At 43.3% G+C, this 24026-nt stretch overlaps 1 protein-coding gene across 3 annotated transcripts in view; it reads right to left on the bottom strand.

Annotated features, from left to right (window-relative positions):
• Positions 1 to 24026, bottom strand: part of adarb2 (adenosine deaminase RNA specific B2 (inactive)) — a 776642-nt gene that overhangs the window by 31130 nt on the left and 721486 nt on the right. For all 3 annotated transcript variants that reach the window (XM_072576158.1, XM_072576159.1, XM_072576160.1), the window contains one exon: positions 1199 to 1380. In XM_072576158.1, the coding sequence (XP_072432259.1) occupies positions 1199 to 1380 (182 nt within the window). The remainder of the gene's footprint in view (positions 1 to 1198; positions 1381 to 24026) is intronic.

Raw genomic sequence — 24026 nt, 5'->3', positions numbered from 1 at the left:
ATATCCTTCCTATAGTAGGGCAACAGGAATTGAATGCACCTCTCCAAACGAGGCCTCCCAGCCACAACATGATGTCCCAAATCCGATACTCAGTGCTCTGACATATGAAGACAAGTGTGCCTTCTTCACCACCCTGATTACGTGTGAAGTCACTTTCAAAGAACTATGTACCTATATTGCTAGGTCTCTCTGTCGACAACAGTCCCTAAAGCCCTATTATTAATTGTGTAAGTGCTGCCCTGGTTTGTCTTACCAAAATGCAACACCTCATATTTATCAGGATGAAACTCCACCCACCATTCTTTGGCTCATTCTTCAGTTGTGAAGTAAATGTTAATTTTGTTTCTCTCACGGCAGATGTTGCCAGACCTGCTGAGTTTCTCCAGTATATTCTGTGTTTGTTTTAGATGCAATTCATTTAGGTTTATAATACCTCAATCCCTAATATTCCTTGATTCCATATGAGTTATACTGATCTAACACAGTGCAAACATGGCTCATAGAGTCATTGAGATGTACAGCACGGAAACAAACCTTCGGTCCAACTTGTCTTTGCCAACCAGATATCCTAACCTAATCTAGATCCATTTACCAGCATTTGGCCCATATCCCTCCAAACCCCTCTTATTTAGATACTCATCCAGATGCCTTTTAAATGTGTAATTATACCACTTCCTCTGACAGCTCATTCAATACATGCACCATCCCCTGCAAGAGTTGCCCCTCAGGTTCCTTTTAAATCTTCCCCCTTTCATCTTAAACCTTCGCACTCTAGTTTTAGACTCTCCTATCATAGGGAAAAGACCTTAACTATTTACCCTATCATGGGGAAAAGACTTTGTCTATTTACCCTGTCAATGCCCTCCACAATTTTATAAACCTCTATATGGTCACCCCTCAACCTCTGACACGCCAGGGAAAATAGCCCCAGTTTATTCAACCTCTCCTTATAGCTCAAACCGTCCAATCCTGGCAACATCCTTGTAAATCTTTTCTGAACCCTTTCAAGTTTCACAATATCCTTCTTATAGCAGGGAGACCAGAATTGCACACAGTATTCTCCTTAATCTTTATTTCATTGGATGCCTAGCTTTTTTTAAAGGAGGACAAAGTCAATGCACAGAGATCGGATAGGCTGCACATCACAGGCTGCAATGAGGCCAGACAGTCACTAACTGTTATAAGACTGATAACATACCACTGAGGAGGGGCTGGTTGTATCGATAAGGTGGTGGCAGGTGAACAACATCCTCCAGCCGCTGGCACAACGCACGGGAAAGGTGACCAACACGGTGCGTGCTTCCCAACACAATGCTTTGCAGGTAGATTGGTTCAATGAAATGGCTCAGGAGAGATCCTTGAGCACCCAGAATATTCCACCTGAAATATGGGAAAGGTTCAGGAGTTAGCAAAAATAAAATGCGCTGGTTAAGAAGTCTCATGCTGAATCATTTCACTGCATCAGGTTGTGTTTGTTCTATACAGGAGTCTAGCTAAACCAGATTGCTCCCAGCTGAGCACTTTTCATTTGAACTTGTAGTTAATTTGGCGTAACCAGCTTCTCGTTTGCTAATTGCGCTACACTGCAATTAAGTGTTGAATGGGCAGTTTGGCTAATGACAATTTAGTACAGATGGCTTGTACACACGTGTCTGATAAATTTGTGACCTGCATTTATATTTAAGGGACAAACAAAGGAGTAGTAAGATTATGAATGTTTTGGTGTTAATGTAGTGGGGTCACAAGTCAGAAATTTAGATATGTAGTCAGAATTCATTATTATTATCAACTACCATTCTCCCTCTTGCAAAATTGTGAGTCATGACAATATAAAAGCATTGATAATAACAGGAGTGAAGCCATTTGGTCCTTTGAGACTGAACAGTCATTCAATATAACATTGACTAATCCAGCTGAACTCCATTTTCCTGCCCACTCCCTAAATTCCTCCATACCCTTAGTGCTCAAAAAACTACTAAGCTCTGTCTTGAATATTCCTTATAACTGAGTGTAAGTAGCTCTGAAGATTCACAACCCTTTGAGTGAGAAAGCTTCTAATCTTAGCTCTAAATATTTCATTGCTCATCTTGAGTCAAGGGTGTGAATGTCAGTTCCCAGGTTTGGGGGAATCTCCCTGTGATTTGCAGGTTTTTGGTTGTGAGGAGGTGTAGCAGGTATGGGATGGAGTAGGGCACACTGCTCCTTTGTGAAGACCACATGGCCTGTTGATTACCACCTCAGTATATCCTGCTCCACTCTCCTCCACTCCACCCTGGATCACCCTATTTCATTCTCTTTCACTCTATCTTTGGATATCCCTGCAACTCCAAGGACTGCAGTGGTTCAGGGAGGCAACTCACCACCTTCTCCTCCAAGGCAGTTATGGCTGGTCAATAAATGCTGCTCATATGCCTTGAATGAGGAAAATAAAATATTTGTTTGGGATGGGGAGATGGGTGCTCAATGAAGGTATAAGAAACTGAAGATCTGACATCCTGAGAGTGAACAACAACCAAATTATTCGAAAAGGATTTCCAACTGGTAGATTCATAATGCTATGGGAAAACGTTCTATACTGTCAAATGCAAGTAAGGGTTAAATACCGTAACCTAATTTTACAACTCAAACCTCATGAAACTGAAGCAAATGTAACGCTCCTTTGTCTTCCTTGTCAAATCTGATCTACGTTCATATCTGAGCACTGTAATCGACTCCACTGAGGCTCGTAAACACTTGAGAGAGAGTTAAAAATCACACAACACCAGGTTATAGTCCAACAGGTTTAATTGGAAGCACACTAGCTTTCGGAGCGTCGCTCCTTCATCAGGTGGTAGTGGAGGGCTCAATCCTAACACACAGAATTTATAGCAAACATTTACAGTGTGGTGATGCCCCAACCCAGACAGACAGACACACACAGACAGACAAAGACCCACATAGCAGATGAATGCATGCAGAGTGTTTGAGCTGAGTACAATGTCACCTTGCAAGTACAAATTCACCCCACAAAACATATGTGTGCATGTGGGTCTTTGTCAGTGTGTGTGTGTGTGCGTGTATGTGTCTGTCTGTCTGTCTGGGTTGGGGCATCACCACACTGTAAATGTTTGCTATAAATTCTGTGTGTTAGGATTGAGCCCTCCACTACCACCTGATGAAGGAGCGACGCTCCAAAAGCTAGTGTGCTTCCAATTAAACCTGTTGGACTATAAACTGGTGTTGTGTGATTTTTAACTTTGTACACCCCAGTCCAACACTGGCATCTCCAAATCATGACTTGAGAGTGAGAGAGAGCGAGAGAGAGACAGGTATACAACTGTAAATCCATATGCCATGGGCAACAGCTTTACTATTACATCTATTGTGGAGATACAGTCACTCTCTTTGATCTACCTCCTAGTAACACAACCACTATTGAATTAAAGAATATTAAACAATGATTCACTAAGTCTCCTTTGTCAGTCTCTTGTAGATGGAAGTTTTGGTGAATCCTTGAAGGACATTTGTGACAAGTTGTGTTTGGTTTTCATATTTTTGAAATTTTAATCTGAATAAACTGTGCAGTGTTCCTGTGCTCCTTCATTGATCCTATGTGTAGTGATCTTATACAATTGAAAAGCTGATTAGATCACTTCAGTGGGCAGGTAGAAATCAACCAGACTGGTGTAAGCCTGGTGTGACATGCAGGAGTTGCAAAGACACGAATCCCTCTCTGCAGGATATTATCAAACCATTCAGTTTCTTCTGACAATCTGACAGCTTTTTGATTTTTTTTTGTTGTTGATGCTACCTTTTAGTTTCCAAATGTTTTTAAATAGCCAACAAGGACACTTTCAAAGATAACGTTAATGCTGATTTAGCTCCACAGATGCTGCCAAACCTGCTGAGCTTTTCCAGCAATTTCTGTTTTAATTTCTGATTTCCAGGTTTAAGAATACTTTCAGTTCGCCCTGTAGGTAAATAATATTTTTAAATCAATTTGTTTGGACATGTGGTAGGTATGTCTTGAACCCAGACCTTCTGCTCCAGAGATGGGGACAATATCAGTACATCACAAAATCCTTCCATGCTCCTGTATCTATAATTATTTTTTGTGTGGTAATTGTAGAAGGTAGTTTCCTAATCAACTTGATAAGACATGTTATAATGCACCTCCAGAGCAGGCAGGACTTGAATCACAGATCTTTTCCTACAAAGCAAGGGTCAACACCACTGTGCCATAAAACATGACTTGAGAGTGAGAGAGAGCGAGAGAGTCTTAAACAAGACTTCCAGTAGGACTTCATGAGTCTGGTGTAATTTGAACATGCAACCTTTTAATCTGAAATCTGACACAACCACTGCCTGAAGATAATTACCAATATTCAGTAGTGCCAAATCTCTGTACCAGGAAGCCAGGGTTTGAATCCCATCTGATCCAGGACTATGTCACAACATCTCTGAACGGGTTGATGAGGAAACTATACAATTAACACATTGCACCATTATGCCTATTATGGTACAATTCTATCTTTCTCTTTACACAACCTAAACATTACTTAATGGAAGTGAATAAGGCTAGAATTAGTGGCCACCATCACAAACAGTAAAAATTGATACTGTACTCTAAATGAGTACATATATGCTTAAATTTCATTTTCTTTTTAATTGGGTGCTAATATCATTATTGTTAATAATGCAGATAGGCTATGACAATAGATGATTAACATCTTTTGGTAAAACTATTGTAATATCACTGGAATAATTTACAATATTTTTGTTAAGCTACTAAGTGCAATTAATGTGTAAATTTAGTAATGTTGAGTAACATGGGTTATTAATTTATAATAAACATTCGTTATGACACATTTACAAATGTATTCCTCTCAATTGCTGTGAAATTACATTTAATTTCAGCACTTCAACAATAGTTCATACATTTTGTTTAAATATAGTTTTATATTCCTCGTGGGAAAAATAATATGCATACATTAAGCCAAGCCCTTGTGAAAAAAAGCAACCTGCCCTTTTACAGTATCTTTCACATAACACATGGTCCCATAAAGAATTACATTTATATAAGATTACTTACAGTGTGGAAACAGGCCCTTCGGCCCAACAAGTCCACACTGACCCTCCGAAGAGCAACCCACCCAGACCCATTCCCCGACATTTACCCCTTCACCTAACACTATGGGCAATTTAACATGGCCAATTCACCTACCTGCACATTTTTGGACTGTGGGAAGAAACTGGAGCACCCAGAGGAAACCCACGCAGACACTGGGAGAATGTGCAAACTCCACACAGATGGTTGCCTGAGGTGGGAATTGAACCTGGGTCCCTGGCACTGTGAGGCAGCAGTGATAACCACTGAGCCACAGTCAATGAAGTACCTTTGAATTGTAGACACAAGGCAGTTAGTGTGCAGGAAACTGCAATGTATTAATGATGTGAAGTGATGGATGAATATTGGTCAACACAAAAGTGGATCTTCAATACTCATGAAGGGAGCGGATAGGGTTGGGCTTAATGTCTCATTTCTGGCAGTGAAGCATGTGGTCAGTCCTACACTGGAATATCCCCGAGATTGAGACTCGAATCCACAACCTTGTGACTTTAGAAAGTCATGATTTCCAGCAGTTGAACCATGACTGACATCACAGGACAAATTACAATGGGACTCAGGGAATGGGGGAAGCTGCAAATGAACAAAGAACTGTTGAGATTTTCTTCTCCAGCCTTGCTCACAACCAATGTAAACACTGGATGCTTTTACTTACTGTAACTAAAGTTTATTAGAAATGAAAATCTTTATAAATGATGTAAATAGTTTCATGTTTATATTTGGATTGTAATATTTTGGGAGGTAAACACAAACAGCATGTTTACATTGCATATATTTTATCATAGAGGAAGCAGTATGGATTTATTATCGTCTAGTTTAAAGCAGTGCTTACAGAATCACTTATTTATTTCAGTGCCTTCGATTTAATGGTTATCTCAGTACACTAAGGAAACTGGTCACTTAGTGTGTTGAGCAGAAATGGTCTGTGAATTGTTGAAAGATCTGTCCAGCTTTACGAAGCAAATGGGGGCTGGAAGCAGGAAACCATGTCCCAGTTTCCCCTCTGTCTCTCCAGCCTGTGCCCACCTGGATGAGCAGGTGGCTCATTTCGCAGACTTCACTGAGAACCCTATAACCTGCCCTCTGACAGCGACACGGCAGGGGCCCTTGTATTGTTTTATATTTTGCTCATGGTTTCTCTCCTGTTGATAGTGCACCTGGCAACAGAAAAGGCCAGAATACAGCAAAGTCAGGAGATAAAAAAATCTGCTGTGCAGCCTGTCTCTGACTTTGATTCAAAGATTGCGCAAGCTAAGTAATTAGAAGGCCGTTAAAATTATCGTTTCAGCAGACGGCTGAAATGAAGTGGTTTCTGATTTCCCTCCTAATGCCTGCCTGAAAACCTGCTGTGACAAAGTGCTGCTTCTTGAGTACTTAATGCTTCTAATGAATTTCTGCCTTTTACACAAAAGCAGATGCTGAAAGTTACATCACTCTATCACGACTTAAAAGTTAATTTTGTCTCTGTGGATATTATTATATTCTGCCACAAAACTTAAATCTATATTTAGGAACAGAGGCAGTAATTGCTGGAAAAGCTCAACAAGTCTGGCAGCATCTGTGGAGAGAAATCAAAGTTAATGTTTTGCATCCAGTAACCCATCCTTAGAACCTATGGTAGTTAGAAAAAGGTTTTATGTGGGAGGTAGGGTAGGGGAGGAGGAATGGAGCAAACGATATTATATACAACGCATTGTTAGCCACTAATAATCCCCATTAGTAGCTATTCATTCTCCTAGGCTGATCGTTATCCAGTTCTTTGACCAGGCAAAACTGGGTACTGCAGATGCTGGAGATTAGAGTGAAGATTAGAGTGGTGCTGGAAACACACAGCAGGTCAGGCAGCATCCGAGGAGCGTGATGAAGGGCTTTTGCCCGAAACATCGATTTTCCTGTTCCTCGGATACTGCCTGACCTGCTGTGCTTTTCCATCACCACTCTAATCTTGACCCCAGTTCTTTGATTATCCAACTGTCCTACACTCTCTCTGGGCCCTATAACCACCGATTGTTTACTCCTGGGAAGGTACGTTCAGCTGGAAGGAGGCAGCACCGATGTAGTGGGCTCCTTCAGAATCTGTACCAGCAAGTCGCAGGTCACAGTGACCCTGAAGTGCTGCCAGTGGGAACATCCTCCAGCCACTCCCAGCTTCGTGCTCAGAGAGATCCAAGGCTACCTAACCTATGAGGGGCAGCCCAAAATGTATTGAACCCTATGGGACATCAGCGTACACGGCAGTGGATTGCAAAGTGACCGTCTGCAGGAGCGCAAATGGGAGGGCCGCCTGACTAAGGACTGCAAACAGTTCAAGAGCTGCAACCAGTGTAGGAAAGCAGATCACCTGTACAAGGCCTGTCCAGGATGGCAGGGTGCCACACCTGTTCAAATGGCCAGAAGGTGCCAGTGCAGAGGCACAGCAATGGACCCAACCTTCACCTCTACAGACAGAGTCAATGGAGTAGGAGGAGGAAACGGAAGAGGCAGGGGAGTGGATATCGGTGAGGAACAACCACAAAGGGAAAATGCGTCAGCTCCATGGCAAATTGGAAAGAGGCATGATGGCTATACCTGCAGCTCCTCTGACAATGATGACATGTGGAGGAATGGCCACCAACAGACAAAGAGGCACAGCACCATGGGGGAGAAGGAGAGGAGCACCCCTCCAACCTAGAAACTCTGGATGGTGTGAGAGGTTTGGTGAAACCCAACCTTCAGTCATTGGGAACCAAGGGGAAAGCAACACACCACAGTTACGGGCAACCAGGAGCAGCAAAACCCCAAATAAGGAGCAGAGCATGACAGCCCCTCTGTCAAACTCAGACCCAGACCTTGCTGGTTTCCTCTTGCCCTGATGGTACTGGATTACAGCACTGCCCCCAGGGAGGAATAGGATGGCTACTGCAGCACAGAGAGTGTCCAACAGTTCGCCCACCCCAAGGGGATGCTGGGACTTTCCCAGTGACAAGATTGTAGGTGAATGAACATTGGGTTTATGGGTAAGTATAAACTCTCAAAATGGGTTTTAAAATTGCCAGCATTAATGTGTGTGGTGTTAAATCTACCACGCAATCTGTTTCCACGTGGATTGTCTGTTTCTGCAGGAGTGTGAAATACCACAGCTCAGCAGCTACAGGAGATAGTCAAGCTAATGGGTCCAAAAACCTTTGAATTGCTGCAGTGTTGAGGGTGGGGCCGAATCAGTTTCCATTTTTAAGGCCTGGGGATTCTGCTGCGAGGAGGCAACTTCACCATCTCCGAGATTAAGGAGGTAGTGAGTGAGTGACTCCTTGTAGCAGACATTATGTATGGAAACACTGCCATGAATCTTATTAACATGTACACCCCTGTGGTAAAAAGTGAATGGCTGGCCATCTTGTAGCAGCTCCCACTGCTGCTGGCAAAGTCCAGGCCCGTCATTCTGATTGGAGAATTCAACTATATCGTCGATGCTGATGGGCGATCCAGACACCATGTCCAGATTCCTGATGGGAATGGTTAATCTTGCCAAGTTTCACGATGATTTCAGCATCCCTGCAGACAGAGCAGAGCATAGATATGCCTGGCCATAGCCACCTAGGTCTACCTACTCAAAAATAGATTTCCTGTTTGGGTCTTGAGCATTCTTAGTCAGATCCACTGACGTCAAGCTAGTGTTCTCTGATCACTGCCCCCTGCTGGCTGACTGTCACCAACAGGATGACCAGTGGGCCTGCAAGGGAACGTGGAAGCTGAATGTGAAACTGCTGACCCCAGAAAACATTGAGGATCTCAAAAGGGATGACACAGGTTGGAGATACATGAAACTCCTCTTTGAGTCTCCAGTGGACTGGTGGGATACAGTCAAGGGGAATGTGAAGAAATTCTTCATTCTCAAAGGTGTTCAGAAGGCAAGAGAGAGAGGGAACTGTCAAAACTCCAGGCAAGCCTGCAGAACCCACTCTGGTGCAGACGATGGGGTCTTGCTATTTGCCTCTGAAGCCTCCAAGATAATCTTCCAGTCCAGAGTCTGCATCGTGTAGCAGGATGAGACGTGCTCACGTTTCTTTTTCCAGAAGGTGCGCAGGGGAGCTCTGTATTCAGCAGCCTGAAGGCAGAAGATGGCCTGGTTGTGTAATCTCTTTCTGACATACTGATGAGTTGTATTCAGCTCTTTGGGACCTGATTGGCCAGGACCTACTGTAGGTGTATGACAGTATGCTTCTGTCAAGTAGCATGTGTGAATCCATGAGGAGAGGTATCAACACTCTCATCCACAAGGGGGAGAGGCAGGAAATTAGAAATTGGTGACCCTTTCACCGCTGAATGTAGACTACAAAATCCTGTCAGCTATGCTCTGGGGTCGGTGATTCACCCAGACCAAGTCTGTGCTGTACCAGGCTGGACGATCTCTGAGAGCCTTGCACTCTTCATGGATACGATTGTCTATGTGCAGGACTGGAGGGTGGATACCTGCTTCATCAGCCTGGACCAGGAGAAGGCCTTCGACAGGATATTGCACCCTACATGAAGGATGTGCTCTCCAAAATGGGCTTTGGAGAGGGAATCCACAATTGGATCTGACAGCACTACACCAACATCATCAGTGCAGTCTCAATGAATGGATGGGAATCAGAAAGGTTCCAAAAGGTGGTGGTGAGAAGGGCACCATCTGTGAGATCCTTCACGTATGCCCGATCAGTCTGTGCCACCACACGCTGCCCTCGAAGCATTGGGGTAAGAGACTGACACATATCTCTTTCTGGAAAGTGCCTTAGCAAAGGAAGTCTGGAGGAAGATACAATGGTTTTTGTTGAGTTTCATCCCAGGCAGCTCCATTCAGTGACTGGGCCCTCCTAGTGCCTCAGATGTATGTAAATATAATCTTGTACATGTAAGAAATGCCTTGGGTTTGTTTGTTTTCCATATATAAAGACTGTACAGAATCAAATTGCTCTCGTGACTATGGATGTATATAAAGATTTTTTGATGAATAAAGTATATTTTTGAAATAAAACAAAGGGTGGTGGTTTAACCTGAGGGTCATCATGCCTCAGGTGAAGGGAGAAGCCGAGAAGGAGAGACCTTCATAATAACCTCAGCTGATGTCAGTCACGCTGTTGATATCAGTCTGCCTGCGTTCGCCTGGCCGGCTGAGCTGATGAACCCACTGCACACGGTAACTGAAAAGCTCCAGTCCATGCTGACAATTCCATCCATGAAATGATAATGAAAGTCCCACCATTATCACACTTTCAACAGAGTGAGCCGCAACACCAGAGGCTGATGTTTGTCTCTGAGCAAGAGGTTCACAGTATGGGTGCTGTAACAATCTCCAGTGCTCCATTGCTGCCGTGCACACTAATGAGTTCCCAAAGCATATTAAATCAGTGGCTAAACATTATGTACCTAATTTTTTACATCATTGTTCTTTTCATTAATTAACGTTTCTCCATCGTTAGTGCAATTATTGCAGTTGCCTTGCCACTGTACACCTCCTTCCATGATTAATAAGTAGTCATTATATTTAGCTTTCTGAATCAGTCAATTAACAGAGAATACTTTGTGATAATTACAGACTGTTAAAGGCAATGTTCTGTACCTGGAGAGCAATCTGCTTTTCTGGAACCGGCGACACATATCGCCATAAAAAAAGTTCCTTCAATAATTTTCAGAAACAGAAACAATTCTTTCCTCTCTGTTAACTCACCAGCAGAATCAACACTGTGAATTAAAGCCATCTTTTAATATCATGCAAGAAAAAACAGCCATCTGGGATAAATGATTGAGGGAAGAAGATCTCTGTTGGTGTGGGTCATTAAGGTAACCTATTCATCTACATAAATTCGAGGCTGAAAGCGCAAATAACATTACAGATGATATTCATACAAAAACAATGAGTCCATTTTGTTGCCTCCAGGAAACATTAGCTGCTCTCTGTCAACATAATTTGCATAGTTGTACTTAATCCATGATACATTTTTATTTAATCCCAAGTAAGTGCAATAAGCCCAACAGCAAACAAATCAAACCTTTACTGGGTGAAAAGTTGCCATTCAGTTATTATGCACTGTTTTACATTGCTCAAGCACTTTCTCCTTTAGCAATGCTGCAGTCTTTCAGGCTTAGACAAAATGGTCCAACATATCTTACAGTAGGGCAATGAATGGCTCGAGTTCTTGCTATTGCCAATTAATCCTGACTCCATTTTGTGCAGCAAACTGCTGGGTATGAGAGGCAGAAGCATTCTGCCCCTCTCTCCAGGCAACTGTGCCCTGAGTAGAAAGGCAATAGTCATAACAGCCAATGCTGTTGGAGGTAGTATATTGGCGTGGATATAGAATTGGCTCACAGGCAGGAAACAGTGAGTGGGAGTAAGGGGTTCTTTTACAGATTGTAACATTAGATTAGATTTAGATTAGATTACTGACAGTGTGGAAACAGGCCCTTCGGCCCAACATGTCCACACCGACTCTCCGAAGAGCAACCCACCCAGAGTGGTCTAGGTCTCTGAGATAAAAACAATGACTGCAGATGCTGGAAACCAGATTCTGGATTAGTGGTGCTGGAAGAGCACAGCAGTTCAGGCAGCATCCAAGTAGCTTCGAAATCGACGTTTCGGGCAAAAGCCCTTCATCAGGAATAAAGGCAGTGAGCCTGAAGCGTGGAGAGATAAACTAGAGGAGGGTGGGGGTGAGGAGAAAGTAGCATAGAGTACAATAGGGAGGGGATGAAGGTGATAGGTCAGGGAGGAGAGGATGGAGCTCTGAGAGGATGCATGTGTGATTGTGTGAGTGTGTGTGTCTGTAAGGGTGTGTGTGAGTGCCTGTGTGCGTATCTGTGTATATGTGTGTCTGTGTGTATAGGATTGCCTCTGTGTGTGTGTGTGTCTGTGTGTGTATAGTGCGATGGGCGGTCACCTGTAATGTGACATGAACCCAAGGTCCCGGTTGAGGCCCTCCCTATGGGTACCGAACTGAGCTATCAGCCTCTGCTCGACCACTTTTTGCTGCTGCCTGTCCCGAAGTTCACCTTGGAGGATGGTCACCCGAAGCTCCAAGGTTGAATGTCCTGGACCGCTGAAGTGTTCCCCAATTGGGACGGAACTTCCCTCCCAGTTGGGGAACACTTCAGTGGTCCAGGACATTCAACCTTGGACCTTCGGGTGACCATCCTCCAAGGTGGACTTCGGGACAGGCAGCAGCGAAAAGTGGTCGAGCAGAGGCTGATAGCCATAGGGAGGGCCTCAACCGGGACCTTGGGTTCATGTCACATTACAGGTGACTTCCCATCGCACTATACACACACAGACACTCCTAAACACACACACACACACACAGACACTCCTATACATACACGGACACACATATACACAGACACGCACACACACCCTTACAGACACACACACTCACACATGCATCCTCTCAGAGACTTAGACCACTCTACACTCACGCACACACATATACACTCTCTCTCACACTTACAACCCCCCACCCCAGATGCACACACACTCCCACACTCACACATGCACCCCCTCACAGACTTAAGAAATTCTACCCTCACGCACACGCACATACACTCTCTCTCACACTCACAACCCCCAACCCAGACAGACACACAGACACACACAGACACAGACACAGACACAAAGACCCACATGCATACATATACATATACATTTGTGGGGTGAATTTGTACTTGCAGTTACACTGTACTTTGTTCAAAAACTGCATGAATTCATGTAAAACTCCGTTATCTCACTTTTTATATTAGAATCAATCTAAACATCATGGCAGAGACAGAGAACACAGGAGGCCAACACCTTCAACATATTGTCTAGCTATCACCATTATTACAGATAACCAGAGAATGCAACTTTTAAAAAACAATTTTGTGATTTACACATGAAAGAAGTGAAACTATCATGGTATTCGAACAGATGACAGACTCAACAGACAATCGAGATATTTTTCAATGTATAATTTCAGTTACATCACACTGTAACCTTTTGCTATAAATTCTGTGCCTGACAATTGTGTCCTCCACTATCACCTGATGAAGGAGCTGCACTCCAAAAGCTAGTGCTTCCAATTAAACCTGTTGGACTATAACCTGGTGTTGTGTGATTTTTAACTTTGTACACCCCAGTCCAACACCTGCATCTCTAAATCATGGCTAGTGGATTAGTGCATCTTCAACAGCAATATTACAATTTGTATGTTCAATTTTGTATCTGCTCTTCATTTGAATTATAAATAATGGTGAAGTTCATTACTGTAGCATTTCTTTGATAGTGGTATTTGAGATTTTGGATTTATTTCACTGAGGATGTAGTATGGTTGTGGTGTGACATGATCTACTTCTGATTCTGTATCCCAGAGAGTAGTAAGTCTGGCTGAACTGTGATGGAGAAGCTTGACATTGAGAGAGATCTGATATGCTAGGTCCTGGCTTCTATGCCAGATCACAACTAAAGAAAGATCTTCATCCTTTGCAAACACTCTCCTTTCCATCAGAAGGTGAGGAGGGGTGTTGGGCTGAGGAGTTATGGGACTTTCCCAGCTGGAAAAGCTTCAATTACACCCCCCCATTTCCCTGGCTTCAGTTACAATGAACAGTCAGCTGGCAGCTCCTTGGCCTCATATGAATGTGGTCCACTCCAAAATAATACACACCAATGGCATGGTGGCTCAGTGCTTCATACCGCTACTCACAGTACCAAGGACCTGGGTTCGATTCCATCCTGGGGTGACTGTCTATGTTCAACTTGTGCATTCTACCTGTTTCTGCATGGGTGCTCCAACTTCCTCCCAAAGATGTGAAGGTTAGGTGGATTGGCCATGGGGAGTGCAGAGTTATGGGTAGAGGCTGGGTCTGGCTCGAATGCTGTTTGAAGGGTCGGTGTGGACTTGATCAGCCACATGACATACTTCCACAATGTAGGGATTCTATGATTTATTTTCTCCATAATTCACCAATAAAAATTGGTAACCAGTTCTGGTAGCTTCCTCTATGGCTGCCCAGTGCTGCAATTTCCCACCTGTCTTGATCTGTTGGGTGTCCAAGATATCCTCTACTGGTGCAGGAATGTTTGAAATAGATGATCTCTTTCTGACCCTAGATGCTTGGACAAGGTCAGGAACATAACTCACTGCTTGACACTTCTAGATACTTGCATGGAGTAGTATGAGGTTTTACAACTTGTGCTGTCAGTGACAATTTCAACTTGGAACATTCATCCTGTGCACATCTGAATTATGGTTAATACCACCAGATGTTGCAATTCACAAAATTTTAGTAGAGGTATTTCAGTAGTTATGGCAGGAACTGAATATCTCAGTGGGACATGACTATACTTGGCTGCAGAAACAAGATGAATACCAATTTTCCTTGCGTATGTTGATTTCTTGTATGGATTGCCATTGTATCACTGGTGCCAGACTCAACGGACTCTTCTAATTGCCAGCCTTCCCATGTATGTGTATACCTAGTCACACATTGATACTGCCAGTAGCATGGGGCATGGTGCAGGGATAATGAACTCAGTTTGGGAATATAGTCTTTTTAAGTCACTTGTGGGTGGTGGCCAACCTCTGTTGCTCATCCCTAGTTTTGCTTGAGAAGGTGATGGCGAGCTGACAACATAAACCACTGCAGTCCATTTGATGTAGGCACCCTCACAACACCGTGGGCGGCACGGTGGCACAGTGGTTAGCACTGCTGCCTCACAGCGCCGGAGACCCGGGTTCAATTCCCGCCTCAGGCGACTGACTATGTGGAGTTTGCACGTTCTCCCCGTGTCTGCGTGGGTTTCCTCCGGGTGCTCCGGTTTCCTCCCACAGTCCAAAAGATGTGCAGGTCAGGTAAATTGGCCATGCTAAATTGCCCGTAGTGTTAGGTAAGGGGTAGATGTAGGGGTATGGGTGGGTACGCTTCGGCGGGGCGGTGTGGACTTGTTGGGCCGAAGGGCCTGTTTCCACACTGTAAGTAATCAAATCTAATCTAATCTAAAAAAAAACCATTGGGAAGGGAGTTCCATGATTTTTACTCAGCAACTCTGAGGGACTGGCGACATATTTCCAAGTCAGAATGGTGATCAGCTTGGAGGCAGAACTTTCAGATGGTGGTGTTCCCATGAATTTGCTGCTCTTGTCCTTCTAGATGGTAGTGCTTGTGGGTTTGGAAAACACTGTCTAAGGACTTTTCTGCAGCGCAAATTGTAAATAGTACACACTGCTGCGGCTGAATGTTGGTGGTAGAGGGAGTGGATGCTTATGCACATGATACCATTTTGTCCTGAATGGTGTCAAGTTTCTTGAGTGTTGTTGGAGCTGCACCCATCCAGGCAAATGGGGACCATTCCATCACACTCCCGATTTGTGTCTTGCAGGTGGTGGAGAAGCTTTGGAGGTGAGTTACTCATTGCAGGATTCCTATCCTGTCACCTGCTCTAGTAGCCACTGTTTTTACATCACAGAAATCATAGAATTCCTAGTGTGGAAACAGGTTATTTTGTCCAACAAGTCCACACTGACCCTCCGAAGAGCAACCCACCCAGACCCATTCCCCTACCCTGTTACTCTACATTTACCCTGACTAACGCACCTAACCTACACATTCCTGAACACTATGGGCAATTTAGCATGACCAACTCACCTAACCAGTATATCTTTGGGTTGTGGGAAGAAACCAGATCACCCGGAGGAAACCCACACAGACACGGGGAGAATGTGCAAACCCCACATAGCCAGTTGCCTGAGGTTGAAATTGAACCTGCTAACCACTGAGCCATAGTGCGACCTTGAGCTAACATGCCGCTCTATGGCTATATCATATTATTTGGCTTGTCCAGTTTAACATGTGGTGAATGGTAACGCCTAGGACGCTGATAGTAGGGATTTAATCAATGGTAATGCCACTGAAGATCAAGAGCGATGATTAGATTCTCTTTTGCTGTAAATGGTCATTGCCTGGCACTTGTGTGACACAAAGATTGCTTAACACTTTCCAGCCCAAGCCTGTCCAGGTACTTCAAGGCAGGACCAGAAATTGGCCCTTTGGCCCATTGAGTCTACTCCATTATTCAATGAGATCATGGCTGATCTGATGACGTGAATAGGTCGCAGCTTATAGATTTTCTGCGTCACTTCAAATATTCCTGTTGCTTCCTCGGGGAACTCAGAAAAGCACTATTTACTCTTTCAATAGGGACATTACTTTCCCTTGCAAACAATAATTTACTCTTCTAGTTATGAGCAGTTTTATCTTGTGCACAATGAAAACTGGCCCAAGACATACCACACTAAGCACACTTAAATGGCAATAGAGGGAGAAGGCTTCTGTCCCATCAGCATGGTCTGAATTTAAATCCACACAGACCATACTGATGTAAGTAATAGTGTTGCCCAGATTAATTTCTCGTTAGAAAGTCTCCCTTGTTATATCTACTTCTGCTTCTTGTGCTTCACCTTTATGATTTGTCACCTGACGATATTTGTTCAGTCAACACCTAATGTCACAATCATTCAGTGACATATGGTGCACTTGGCTGTTACTGCATCTTCTCAGTAGAGGGTACTGTTGTATAACATTACAATTAATAATGCATTTGAGTCACAACAGGTTTGCCCTGTATATGCTTGGAGCTCAACAATGATCTGCGCAACGTCAAGCAGGCAACGTAAGTCACTGGTGCCTGTTGAAACTAGGAAATTCTGCAGAGGTTTCCAGCGACATAGCTCCAGAAGTGAGCAATTAAACCCAGAACACTACCTGTCCATCCAAGTTAGGTTATTAACCCGAAATATCAGGCTGATATTTACAACTCTCAATGGGCTTTCATGCTGGGGGAGGGGTGAGTTGGCAGTGGTAAGAAGAATTATAAGTTAATTATCATGATGAAAGGTTGGACAGACCATATCCAATAGAGTTTAGAATGATGAGAAGTGGTGTTATTGGAGCATACAAGATTCTGAGGGAACTTGACAGGGTGGATGTTCAAAGAATGTTTCCCCTTGATGGAGAGAGAAGGACCAGAGGACACTGTTTAAAAATAAAGGGTCTCTTGTTTAAGATGGAAATGAGAAGAACGGTTCTCTCAGGCGGTTGTGAGTGTTTGGACTTCTCTCTCCCAGAAAGCAATGGAGGCAGAGTTCATTGATTATTTTTCAGGCACAGATAAATAGATTGTTGATGAACAAGGACGAAAGGGTAATGCTGGTAGGTGGGAATGTGGTGTTGACGCTACAACAGGTCAGCAATGATGCTATTAAATGGCAGAACAAGCTTGAGGGACCAAATGGTCCACACCTGCTCCTATCTCATATGTTTGTGTATATGGAAGTATAATGTCAGTGTGCTGCTTGAGCACTTGTTGCTATTTTTAGTGGCAGGTCAGCACAGTTTGCTTGTGTTCCATTTCAGACAGTGGTGGACCACCACATTATTTTAATTAGATTGTGTTGCCACAGTGCACTCAGCTCACATTCGACTGTTCATGAAGTCTTTTCTAGTCAGGGGTTACTGTGATTTAGAAGACTTCAATAGAGAACAAGGTTAACACATTGGTCAAGCTCATGGATTTCCTCTGACAGAAGCCAATGTTGAATGCTGGAAATGTAAATAAAGAGCTAACAAAGCTAGAAATGTAGTCAACTCCATCAGAATTGCCCAGAAGGTTGAGACTTCCCGATGAGCGATTACTAGGTATCTACCGAGAAAATCGACAACTGTGAGGTATTCTGGGAGACGGGAGGCTTTTTTATAATTCACTGGTGGGATGAGGACATTGCTGGCTGGGCCAGCTTTTCCTGGCTGTCCCGAATTGCCCTTTTTGAAGGTGGTGGTGAACTGCCTTCATGAACCTCTGCAGTCCGTGAGTTGGTGGTAGACCCACAATACTCTTAGGGAGGGAATTATTTATCTTTAGCAATTGAAACCTACTCCCATTTCCTGTTAAAAGTTAAACTGACCCCATGACTCACCATTGTCCATAACTCCACTCTCTTCCCCTGACTCCTTTCTTACACCTGAGTGCCAATCTCCATCAGCAGCAGCAGCCCCCACAGTCGGACCTGAGCTCCGACTGCCCTGCAGCCCTCCACACACCCCTGACATACACTCCTCCAGCCCTGACATCCAACTCCCCTTGATGCATCAACCTGCAACCATGCCTAACAAGCCCCTCACCCCCAGATCTCACCACCCCTATCCCCACTACGCTCCATAAATCCAGCAGTTCCTACTGCAGACTGACACTCCAGTTCCTCTCTTCTCTGTTGCTGCCTGTACACACAGTAAGACAAGGGAGCGCTGCTTCAGCTAAGATGGGTGCTGGCCCAGAAATCTTACTAGGAAAGCCTCCATCAGGGTAAGTGGACACATTTTTTTGTCTAATCTGGGTTGGAAACACAACGCAGACTGGAAGATTTGGGTTTCAGGTTTATGGCATTTTCATCAACTCTGATGAGAGGTTGTCAAGCTGTACTATTAACTCCATTTCCCTCCACAAACATTGCCTCTCCTGATAAGTTTTTTTTAAATCTTATTATAGTATTTGGCCACACTGATGTATGAATTGGATTGGTTAGGACTATATTAAAACAATGAGGGGGAATTTCATAGGAACCTACAACATTCCAACAGGACTGGTCAGGATAAATAAATGCAGGAAGGGTGTTGCCGGTGGCCGGGAGTCCAGAACCAGAGGTCACTGTCTAAGGGTATGGGGTAGGCCGTTTAGGGCTGAGATGAGGAGAAATGTTTTCATTTCACCCAGAAAGTAGTGAGCTTGTCGAAGTCTCTATCACAGAAAGCAGTTGAGGCCAAAATATGAATATTTTGAAGGAGATAGGTATAATTCTTATGGCTAAAGGGATCAAAGGATATGGGGAGAAAGTGGATACAGGGTACTGAGTTGATGATATTGAATGACATAGCAGGCTTGACTAGCCAAATAGCTGTCTCCTGTTTGTATTTTCTCTGTTTCTTTGTTTCTAAGTCTGGGTATCTTGACTGTATCCATAGACAGCGTAGACTTCAATACTGACAGTGCGACAAATGGAATTGTGCTTTTAACTTCAACTTTACTCTGGGCATCACTTAACATTTGCAACATTTGTATAATTTATCCTGTCCACTTGTATCACATCAATGAACATGCACCTCAAGTGTCAGTACTCAGTAGCTGTCCTGTCCATGGCAATTGATAGTGTGACCCTTTCATTCCGTATGATTGTCAACCTGCTTTTGGGTTGTGGAATACTGTTCTTGCCAAAGACTAAGATCAAAGATGGAAACACTTGCTTATAGCTGGATTTGAGGGGCAAGTGTTTGAACAGTTCAGAGCTGAACTGATCAATTTGTAGTGCTTTCAGATCCCTTATTTCTCATTTTTCAGTGTATTTTTTAGTTTCTTCCCCTTTCTTACAAGGGGAAGTGATGGCCTAGTGGTCTTATTGCTGGAATATTAATCCAGACACTCAAGTAAAACCTATCTGGTTCACTAATGCCCTTTACAGAGAGAACCTGCCATCTTTACCTGGTGCAGCCTACATGTCACTCCAGAGATACCCACATCCCATGAATGAACTGAAAAAAAAGCTTCTCTGATTTAAAATGTGTGATTTAAGCACAGGTCATGATTGTGGATAACAGGTAATCCAAGATCCAGCACAGTCTCACACATTGCCTGGTATGGAGGGAAGGTTTTACGAGGAAAGGCTGAGAGACTTGAGGCTGTTTTCGTTAGAGAGAAGAAGGTTGAGAGGTGACTTAATAGAGACATATAAGATAATCAGAGGGTTAGATAGGGTGGACAGGGAGAGCCTTTTTCCAAGTATGGTGACAGTGAGCACGAGGGGGCATAACTTTAAATTGAGGGGTGATAGATATAGGACAGATGTCAGAGGTAGTTTCTTTACTCAGAGAGTAGTAAGGGTATGGAGTGCTTTGCCTGCAACAGTAGTGGATTTGCCAACTTTAAGTACATTTAAGTTGTCATTGGACAAGCATTTGGACGTACATGGAATGGTGTAGGTTAGATGGGCTTCAGATTGGTATGACAGGTCAGCGTAACATCGAGGGCTGAAGAGCCTGTACTGCACTGTAATGTTCTATGTTCTATGTTCTATGAGGATGCTGGATTTCAGAAGTAGGAGCTTAAACCTGTCATAGAGTCATAGAGATATACAGCTTGGAAACAGACCCTTCGGTCCAACCGGCCAAGCCGACCAGATATCCCAACCCAATCTAGTCCCACCTGCCAGCACGTGGTCCATATCCCTCCAAACTCTTCCTATTCATATACCCATCCACCATGTTCAAGAATCTCATGTTAATTACTGGAATAGCTATTTTTAAACAAACTAATCGTAGGATGTGGGTTTCACTGGCTAGCCCAGCATTTATTATCCCCTCCTAATTGTCCAGTGGGCAGTTAAAGATCAACCACATTGCTGTGGGTCTGGTGTCACATGTAGGCCAGATCAGGTAAGGATGGCAGATTTCCTTCCTTAAGAGCCCTACTGAACCAGATGGGACTTCATGACAATCAACAGTGGACGCCATTAGGCTAGCTGCTTATTCTAGATTTTTTTTGCATCTGACTGACAGCCTGGCAGAAAACTGAACACAAAGTTGACAGAGTTTCTGCCTGACTCTATCCAGGTAGCTGGGGTTTCCTGCTCCCTCCTTGGTTGCCTGTAAATAGTTGGACTTTTAAAAAAATTCACTTATTTGATATGGACATCCCGGGCTGGGCCGGTATTTACTACCTGTCTCGAACTGCATTTGAGAAGTTGATGGTGACCTACTTTCTTCAATGGCTATAGTCCATATGCTTTTGCTTCTCTCTCTCTCTCTCTCTCTACAGATGCGACCTGACCTGCTGAGTATTTCCAGCAATACCTCTTTGCATTCCAAATCAACAGCAGCTGTCGTAGTTTGTGTTTTTTGCTTTCAGGTTAGAAGTTCTCCTGATGTGGGGTAATTGCAGCGTTATTTGAGCAATACGTGGGTTAGAAAACATAATGGGGAGGTATCAAAATCCCTTGCTGTTCTGCTGGAATCCTACCACACAATGTTGAGGCTTCCTGGTCACATAGTAATAAAATTAACATTCAGTTAAGAAAATATGTTTCGATCATCATGTATCTAGATTGTTTAATATTGTAGAAGACTAAAAGTGGTTGAAGTACAAATAATAACATTTATGTTTGCCTTCAAATCAAACTCTCAGTTAGTCAGAAGATTCACCTGCTGAACACTTATCATGTTAAAAGTTACTCAGATGTGACAGGAAAACAGCAAGCTGCGAGAACATACAGTGACACAGAGTCAAGTAGCTCACAAATATTGTTAGACAAGTCTGACAGAAATGGACATCAATTTGAACAGGACATTTATCAATCGTTGTTCAGCAGCTGAATACAATTACAGACTTGGGCAAGCCAGTGGAAATCTCTGCTGTAGAGTGAGCCATTTGAACCTACTGTAATGATCGGTATTACAGAAGAGAATTAACATACCACATTAAAACTACAGACATTAATTTCAAGACCTGAAGCCATAAAAAATGCTATGTAAGTGAAAATATTTGTTTCTTAAAAGAAAGTATGCAAATCAAATGAAAACATTACAGAAAATTCTCTAATTCTCTCCTGTGTGACCTCAATTCTCAGTGATAGATTATACGACACATTCCCCAAAAGCTATTGGAACAACGAGGAACAAATACGTAGGAAGATTGTGGATAGGTGCAAAAACAACAGGGTTGTCATAGTGGGTGACTTTAAATTCCCCAATATTGACTGGAACGTCTAATGGGGCAGAATTTGTTAGGTGCATCGCAGAGGGTCTCTTGAAACAGTATGTGGATAGTCCAACTGGAGGAGGGGCGATTGTTAAATAGATTTGACCAGGTGATTGATCTTATAGTGAGACAGCATTTTAGAAACAGTGATCGCAACTCCTTAAGTTTTAGGATAACTATGAATAAGGATAAGTCACAACCTTAGGGAAGGTACTAAATAGGGGAAAGGAAAATTATGACAATATTAGGCAGCAGCTCAACCAAATTAATTGGGAGTTGTTGTTATTGGGCAAGTCCACATTTGACCTGTGTGAGTTGTTTAAAGACATGTTGATCAGAGCGCAGGACTGGCATGTTCCAATAAGGAAGAAGGACAAGGATGGAAAGGTGTGGGTCCCTTGGATGACAAGGAAGGTTGTGAATTTAGTCAAAAAGGAAAAGGAAGCAGGAAAAAACTCAAGCAGGAAATTAGGAGAACAAGGATAGGCTGTGAAATATCCTTGGGAATTATGGTTAAAGAGAATCCCAAGGTATTCTATACATACATTAAAAACAAAAAGGATAACTAGAGAAAGGGTAAGACCACTCAAGGATGGAACTTGGGCTTGGAAGAAGAGGATTAGGGTGAGATCCTAAATGAGCACTTTGTGTTGGTAGTCACCCAGGAGAAGGATATGGAGGGTAGTGAGATTAGTGTGGAGCATACTTATATGCTAAGACATAATACTTATATGTAAGGTCAAGAAAGAAGTGATATTGGGTCTCTTGACAAGCATTAAGGTGGATAAGTCCCCTGGGCCTGATGTATCTACCCCAGGTTATTGAAAGAGGCAAGAGAGGAGATTGCTGAGGCCTTGATAAAGATTTTGTCAAGGATCTAATTAGGAACAGTCAGCATGGCTTTGTGCGGGGCAAGTTATGTCTTACTAACTTGATTTTGTTTTGAGGATGTGACAAAGGTAATTGATGAGGTTAGAGCAGTGGATGTTGTTTACATGGATTTTAGTAAGGCTTTTGACAAGGTCCTCCTGGTAGGCTGATCCAAAAGATTAAGATGCATGGGATCCATGGTGACATGGCCATTTGAATTCAGAATTGGCTTGCTCATAGAAAGATAGAGGGTAGTGAGGAAAGGGTGCTTTTCTTGCTGGAGGTCTGTGATGATTGGTGTTCTGCAGGGATCTGTACTGGGACCTCTGCTGTCTGTCATATATATAAATGACTTGGATGAAAACATAGATGGGTGGGTTAATAAGTTTGCAGACAATATAAAGATTGGGGGAGTTGTGGATAGTGTAGAAGATTGTCAAAGGATATAGCGGGATATAAATCAGTTGCAGATTTTGGCGAAGAAATTACAGATGGATTTTAATCCAGGCAAGTGTGAGGTGTTGCACTTTGAAAGATCAAATCTTAAGGGATTGTATAGTTAATTGCAGGATCCTTAACAGCATTGATGTACAGAGAGATCTTGGAGTCCTAGTCCATAGCTCCCTGAAAGTTGCCCCACAAGTAGATAGGGTGGTAAAGAAGGTGTATGGCACACTTGCCTTCATTGGTCAGGGTATTGAGTACAAGAGTCAGAAAATAATATTGCAGCTTAATAAAACTTTAGTTAGGCTGCACTTAGAGTATTCTGTTTAATTCTCGTCGCCACATTACAGGAAGGATGTGGAGGTTTTAGAGAGGCAGAAGAGATTTACCAGGATGCTGCCCATATTAGAGGATATGAGCTGTAAGGAGAGGCTGGACAAAGTAGGGTTATTTTTTCTGGAGAGGTGCAAGTTGAGGGGAGACCTAATAGGAGTTCATAAAATTATGAGAGGCAGTGATAGATTTGGCAGTCAGGATCTTTCTTAGATTGAAATATCTCATACTAGGGGTCATGCATTTAAGTTGAGAGGGTGAAAATTCAAAGGAGATGTGAGGGCAAGTTATTCACAGAATGGTATGTGCCTTGGAAGCGCTGTAAGGGTTAGTGGTGGAGGCAGATAGGAAAGGGGCATTTAAGGGGTTTTAGAGAAACATATCAATAAGAAAGAAATGGAGGGATATGGACCATGGGCAGGCAGAAGGGATCAGTTTAATTTGGCCTCCTATTCAGCACAACATCTTGGGCTAAAGGACTGTCCC

Source organism: Chiloscyllium punctatum, chromosome 8, assembly GCF_047496795.1.
Source record: "Chiloscyllium punctatum isolate Juve2018m chromosome 8, sChiPun1.3, whole genome shotgun sequence".
Classification (NCBI taxonomy): domain Eukaryota; kingdom Metazoa; phylum Chordata; class Chondrichthyes; order Orectolobiformes; family Hemiscylliidae; genus Chiloscyllium; species Chiloscyllium punctatum.
This window is presented reverse-complemented; position numbering and strand designations above follow the sequence as displayed.